Source organism: Zingiber officinale, chromosome 1B, assembly GCF_018446385.1.
Source record: "Zingiber officinale cultivar Zhangliang chromosome 1B, Zo_v1.1, whole genome shotgun sequence".
Lineage (NCBI taxonomy): Eukaryota > Viridiplantae > Streptophyta > Magnoliopsida > Zingiberales > Zingiberaceae > Zingiber > Zingiber officinale.
In genome coordinates, this window is record NC_055986.1 from 42,428,292 (window position 1) to 42,435,668 (window position 7,377).

Here is a 7,377-nt window from a genome sequence, read left to right on the forward strand (position 1 = left end):
TCATAACTATTTTAAAAAGTATTTCTATCCAAGATTAAGCACTTAAGTGTAGTGAAAATAAGGTCCTTACGGTTAGGCCAAAAACTTATGCCGGACTCCATACAATACTTAGCTTATTTCATGCTACTAAAGATAGAAAAAGGGGATACACTAAACATACTAACACTATCAGATAACCCATGAACTAAGGAAATACTAGCAATTTTGCTATCGGACAAGTCGGGAAAAAGGTCGACGGTTGATATTCTCAAATATGTCTCACAATCAATAGGTAGAAAAAGAATATGCAAATGAGGTGCAGGCATAAACAGATAAAATGTGAATAACTAAAACTAGACTAACCAAAACAAAACAAATAAAATATGTAAAAGCAAAAGAAAGACTTGACTCAAGTTGTGCAACAACACCCCCCCTCCCAGACTTAAACCTTTCATTGACCCGGAGGTCAGGGAGATCTGGAAGCTCAAGATAAGTCTTAACCACCCATCTCACATCCCTCACCCATTTATGATATGCAAACAACTTGTCGATGTTCCTATGAAAGTTCCTCATGTACCATCTAAAATCTTCATTTCAAACCATTTTCCTTCTATGAGTCTCCATAAATTCAAGCATTTACGTGCATGACTCTCTTTCATTCTTGAAACAATTTTGTAGTTGCTTAAACTGTTCATCCTCCATACAAAAGTTTCTAGTCAGTAATTCATTATTTTCTTCCAGATCATGATGAAGAGAGTCAATGATTGAGCCGAGCTCTTGGAAATCAAATCGTGCAACATCTTGACTAACTAAAGGTATTTTTCTAGGAAAGGAGGTCGTAGGTGGCCTAATTTGTTGCTTTTCCAAGGTCAAGCGCCAATTCTCCTTAATATGGATCATAGTCAAAGCTGAGTTGGGCAGTCTGAGGGGAAAACTATTCTTAATCAGAAGACTATACCCAATTTCTTCCTGACAAATCAAACGAGCAGTTATACAAAAATTTAAATCCATTCGAGAATCGTCTTCAATCATTTCAAGGCCACTCAGGTTATATCCTAATACTACTGCAATGTGAGTAAGCAGTCCACCCAAAACAATGGGCGTAGGGGAGGAAATTTTTCCTAACTTTATCAAATGCTTCAAGAAGAAATATCCTGAGTTAATAGGCACATTCTCCACCATCCCCCATAAACAATACAAGTCTAGGAATCTAACGATTTCATCTTTACCGCCCCTCCCAAATATCGTGTTTCTCATCATCATATGGATATATCGAAAGATCGGGTTAATGATATTACTACCATTTGAGACGTGTGGATTAAAATTGCGCTCGCCACCAATTTCTTCCCATAAATTTGATTTTTCAAAAGCAGGCAGGATAATGCAAGTACCATCCCTAGGTAAATCATAGCATATATTAAGATCTTCAAGACTCCATTTATAGTCATCATTAAATAAATGAAATTTTAATTTCCCTCCTCCTTGAACATTATCAATAGAAATCGAGCTTAAAATTTCCAAGACAATATGAGGATAAGTTGGGTACCTTAGGGTCATTATACTAGTCCAACCTATTCTATCAAGCAACCAATCAATATCATTTCCAAACCCCATTACTTCTAACGTTTCTCGATCCATAAATCTTGTACTCAAAATGGGACGCTTAGATAAAGAGTGATAACGAAGCAATTGATCATCATTAGAGAAATTAATGCCAAAGTTGTTCGATATACCTTCGAAGCGTGCATTCTCCTCGTTTGAGATGACCAATGCTTCTTTCTCTTTCCTTTGGCGAGAACTTGACATTCCGGATGATCAGAACTCTTAGTTGGATGAATGTGGGAGAAGAGTGGTTGAGCTTTGGAGAGTTTGAGAGTAACCAGAACAAGGAAAGAGATATGGGGGAGGAGGTGAGGGAGGCGGCATGGGCGTACAAACCCCCACACCCCCCGTGCCCTACTATAGAGGGGGTTTGGGTCGGGCCGTGTAGGGTTGCACGACCCCCCTTTTCCCATTGATAATGCACGACTGTGCCGTTTGGCACGACCTCCTCTTTTCTTCTCTCGGCCGAAGTCGCACGGCCGTGTCAATCGGCACGACCCCCGCCTCCTTCTTCCTCTGCATAGTTCTCACGGCCATTCCAGTTGGCACGGCCTGGGCCTTCTTCCCCTATGGCAGTGTTGCACGGCCGTGCCAATCGGCACGACCAGTGCTTCTTATTTCTCTGAATAGGCCACACGGCCGTGCAAGGTAGCACGACCCGTGGTTTCTGCTTCTCTGCAGGCTCCACACGGTCGTGCGAGATCACACGACCACTTCCTTTAAGCGCGAGATGACTCGTCCTCCGTTGTTTTGGCTCTTCTGACACCTCCACACCCATGAAACGCTCACGTCCAGCTCGTGGAGATTGTGCACATCCTGAAAATGAACACGAAAAAGTAATGCTACTCGACTGAATTTACTTAAAGAAATAAAATCAATGGCGGGACATTAAATCAAAATGAAAAACCCTTGGGTTGCCTCCGAAGAAGCGCTTGTTTTAGGTCTTTAGCTTAACCCTATGTCAACTCATTCAGGTGGGTGCGGATCTGTGAAGTATACCCGCGTATCATCTTCCAGCGGCACATCGTGAAGGTACTTTTTTAGACGCTGCCCGTTCACTTTAAGTTCTCCTCGTTCCTCGTTCCAAATGTCAACAGTTCCAAACGGGTAGATCTTTTTGATTTGGAACGGTCCTGTCCACCTTGATTTTAACTTTCCAGGAAAGAGTTTCAATCTTAAGTTAAATAGTAACACTAAGTCCCCTTCTTTGAATTCTCTTCGCATGATATGTTGATCATGTCATCTCTTGGTTCTTTCTTTGTAGGATTTGGCATGTTCGTAGGCGTCCATCCTCAACTCATCAAGTTCATTTAATTGGAGTTTCCTTTTGTCCCCCGCTAACTTCAAGTCTATATTAACCTGTTTTATTGCCCAGTAGGCTTTGTGTTCTAACTCCATCGGGAGATGACACGGCTTCCCATACACCAGTCGGAATGGGGGCATACCAATCGGAGTCTTGAAAGCAGTGCGGTATGCCCATAAAGCATCATCTAGTTTCAACGACCAGTCCTTGCGAGAGCTAGATACTGTCTTTTCTAATATTGCCTTGATCTCCCGGTTGGAAATCTCAGCATGTCCATTTGTTTGAGGAAGGTAGGGTGTCACAACTTTGTGGCTGACTCTGTATTTCTTTATTAATTTCTCAAACTATTTTTCGATGAAGTACGAGCCCCCATCACTAATAACTACCCTAGGCACACCAAATCACGGAAAAATCACCTTTTTAAACAATCTAATTACCGTTTTGGCGTCACTGGCAGGAGAAGATATGCCGTCTACCCATTTAGACACATAATCCACTACCACTAAAATATAATTGTTCCATATGATGAGGGAAAGGGTCCCATGAAATCTATCCCCCATACATCGAACAATTCCACTTCAAGAATGCAATTCAATGGCATTTCATTTCTTCTGGTAATGTTTCCAGTTTTTTGACATTGGTCACAAGACCGCACAAAGTTTTTCGTGTCTCTAAACAGACTTGGCCAAAAGAATCTTGCTTGTAGAATCTTAGCTGCTGTTTTTGATACTCCCAAGTGTCCACTATAAGGGGGCGAATAACAGTGAAATAAAATGTCCTTGATCTCGTCTTTCGACACACACCTTTTGTAGATTGTATCCCTGCATCTCTTAAAAAGCAGTGGTTCGTCCCATATGTACTGTTTGACGTCTGAGACAAACTTCTTCTTCTGTTGCCAAGTGAGATTTGGGGGGAGTACTCCACTTGCAAGATAGTTCACCAAATCCGCATACCAAGGATTACTTTCAGAATTTATTGTCAGCAGATGCTCGTCAGGGAAAAGTCATTTATGGGCGGATCAAAATCTACACCTCTTGGTCCATTAGGCCACGCTCAGGATAGATGATCTGCCACAACATTCTCAGCCCCTTTCTTATCTCTGATTTCCTGATTAAACTCCTGAAGAAGCAAGATCCACCTAATCAAGCGGGGTTTAGTGTCTTTCTTATTGAGCAGATATCTTATGGCCGCATGATCCGAATACACTATCACTTTTGAACCCACTAGATAGGACCTGAACTTGTCGATTGTAAATACTATGGCTAACAATTCCTTTTCAGTGGTAGAATAATTCATCTGGGTTGCATTCAATGTCTTGCTTGCATAGTGGATTGCGTGAAGAACTTTGTACTTTCTTTGTCCTAGTACTGTGCCTACTGTAAATTCACTGGCGTCACACATGATTTCGAATGGAAGCTCCCAATCTGGGGCCTGAATTACGGGAGCTGAGATGAGAGCACTCTTGATCTTCCTAAATGCTTCATTACAGTCAGCATCAAAATAGAATTCAGCATCTTTGATCAACAAGTTAGTCAGTGGCTTGGAAATTTTTGAAAAATCTTTGATGAAACGCTTGTAAAACCCAGCATGCCCCAGGAAACTCCTAACTCCTTTCACGTTAATAGGCGGAGGTAACTTTTCAATTGTCTCTATCTTGGCTTTATCGACCTCGATTCCTCATTCTGAAATCTTATGTCCTAATACAATTCCCTCCTTTACCATGAAATGACATTTCTCCTAGTTTAGAACCAAGTTTACGTCTTCGCATCTCTGGAGAACTTTTGAAAGATTCAGAAGGCAGGAGTCAAAGTCATTCCCCATATATTGAGAAATCGTCCATGAATACTTCCATGATCTTTTCTGTGAAATCTGAGAATATTGTCTTCATACATCGCTGAAATGTGGCTGGTGCATTGCAGAGTCCAAAAGGCATTCGTCGATAAGCATAGGTGCCGAAAGGGCACGTGAAGGTACTCTTTTCTTAATCTAGGGGGTGAATCGGGATCTGAAAGAAGCCGGAGTATCCATCTAAATAGCAGAAGTAGGAATGTTTTGGCAACCTTTCCAGCATCTCATCAATAAACGACAGGGGGAAATGGTCTTTCCTAGTCTCCTTGTTCAGCTTCCTGTAATCAATACACATTCATCATCCTGTAACCATCCTTGTTGGAATCAATTCATTATTCTCATTTTTAGCCACCGTCATCCCCCCTTTCTTAGGAACCACGTGGACTGGGCTCACCCATTCACTATCCGATATAGGATAAATGATTCCGGCATCAAGAAGTTTCAATACTTCCTTCTTCACAATTTCTTTCAGATTCGGGTTTAATTTTCTTTGATGCTCCACTGAATTTTTATACCCTTCCTCGAGTAGAATTCTGTGCATGCAGATTGAAGCACTGATCACTTTAATGTCATCAATGGTGTATCCGATCACTTTTCTATGTGCTCTCAGCTCCTTGATCAATTTCTGTGTCTCTGTCTCAGTTAAATTCACATTAATGATTACGGAAAATGTGGAACCTGGACCAAGGAACACATATTTAAGATTGGGTGGCAGGGGTTTCAATTCTACTTGAGGTGGTACAATATCAGGTAGGGCTGGTTCCTGTTCCAGTAATCACATCTCTTCATTCACCACGACTTCTTCTGGAGCTTCGTCAGTGTCTTGAGCCACTCTTTCAGTATCACCATCACCATCCAAGTCCTTCTCCACAAGTGATGAGGTAGATATCAAGCCTCCTGGCGATTTTAATAAGGCTTCTCCACATCAAGAAAAAATTCTTTTTGCATCTTTACACCTTACACTGATGGATTCCTCTAAATCTTCCTGGACCTCATTCCCTGTACATCCCAACTTGCTTTCTTCCATCAGCACTCCTATATCTTCCTTGGGTTCAATCGGGTGTAAAGATGAGTTCAGCATATCTTGTCCCGATCACTCGCTGAGATTTGACACCACCATATGGATTATTTCTTGAGCCTCATCCAAACCCTTTTCCATGAGCGATCCCCTAGCTGCCGTGTCCAAAAGGCTCTTGTTCGGGAAGGAGAGCCCTATGTAGAATATGTGAAGAATCAACCAGCTCTGGATCCCGTGATACGGGCATTGATATAAAATTGACAAGTATATGCCCCAAGCTTGATGCAATGCTTCCTTGTCACGCTGCTTGAAGTGCAGGATCTGGTCCCTCAAATGAGCAATCCTTTTTGGAGGGAAATATTTGTTTAGAAATTATTTTTCCAATTCTTCCCATGTCCTGATGCTTCTTGGCTGCAGAGTGTTAAACCAGACCTTTTCAGTATTCCTGAGACTGAATGGGAAAGCTAATAGTTTTATTGACTCAGCCGGAACTCCCTCAACTCTCAGTGTGTTGCAATAGCTGTGGAAGTCTAAGAGATGCAAGTAAGGATTCTCAGAATCTGATCCCCCAAACTGATTTTCCTTAACTTTTGAGACGAATGAGGGTCTGAGCATAAAGCTCCTGGCTGGGATTTCCGGGAACACAATAGGTCCCAACTCTTTAACTGAATTTGGGGCTCCATAGTCCTTCAGCCGTTTCAACATCATGCCACACCCAAACCAACTAGGGGTGTGCAATACACTGAAATGTGGGTTGAAACTTCCTGCCAGGTTAGCCTCTCGCATGCAAAAATAGGGTGTAGAATATTACAATACGAAATCAAGAATGATAGAGGAAAGAATAAAAATGCAGTAAATAAAGAAAATAAAACCTAGTCTAATCCAATATGAATGTGCTAATGTTATAGACGCAGTCCCCGGCAATGGCGCTAAAAACTTGTTACGATTCCGCAAGTTCACGGATTCGTCGTCAGTAATAAAAAATATCGATCCCACAGGGACTGGTTATAAGCACTAGCAATTGTTCACTTAGGGTTAGCTAAGCTACCGATGGTTTTGAACAATCTAAGAAGAGAGGTCGGGAAAAAGAATCAAAAGCAGGAAAGTCAAAATCTAAGAAGAGAGGTATTCTAGGAGGTCGGTTTCATTGTGGTGGTATTGATGTGCCACGATTTATCCTACTCTCGCTGTCCTTTATCATGCAATTACTGGGAACTAGAGCAGTTATACTTAAGCACCAAGAGGAGGAATATCCCTAAGAAAGCCTGTTACAGTTTACCCCTGTCACTAGGGCACCTAGGCGAATCTAGAGGACACAACTCTAATTGGTAAGTTAAGAATAGCGGTTAAGAGCTGAGTTCGGTCTTTCGTTTCCTTGAGGAGAATTTGCCTCTCCTTTCAAGGAAGTGCCCTAGATATCCATGAACGGGTTACCCCTATCACTAGGGCCCCTCAGGTGTACGATCTAGGGACAATTCGTATGCGAGGTCAACAATTTCTACACAATCAAGCGGTAAGCGATTGAAACAAAGCATAAAAGATCATCCAATGTGAATAAACAAAATGCGAGTTTTACATCAATCCATGCCACAACTACTCCCTACTCCTAGAACAGAGGATCTACCCC

At 41.8% G+C, this 7,377-nt stretch overlaps 1 protein-coding gene across 1 annotated transcript; it reads right to left on the bottom strand.

Annotated features, from left to right (window-relative positions):
- Nucleotides 1-2,065: 2,065 nt before the first annotated feature.
- On the bottom strand, nt 2,066-3,444 carry LOC122038100. Its single transcript, XM_042597686.1, has 3 exons — nt 3,322-3,444; nt 3,027-3,228; nt 2,066-2,397 (listed from the first exon to the last, which is right to left on the bottom strand). Exons 1-3 carry the CDS (start codon nt 3,442-3,444, stop codon nt 2,066-2,068), a joined length of 657 nt encoding a protein of 218 aa, XP_042453620.1.
- Between the last annotated feature and the right edge of the window lie 3,933 nt (nt 3,445-7,377).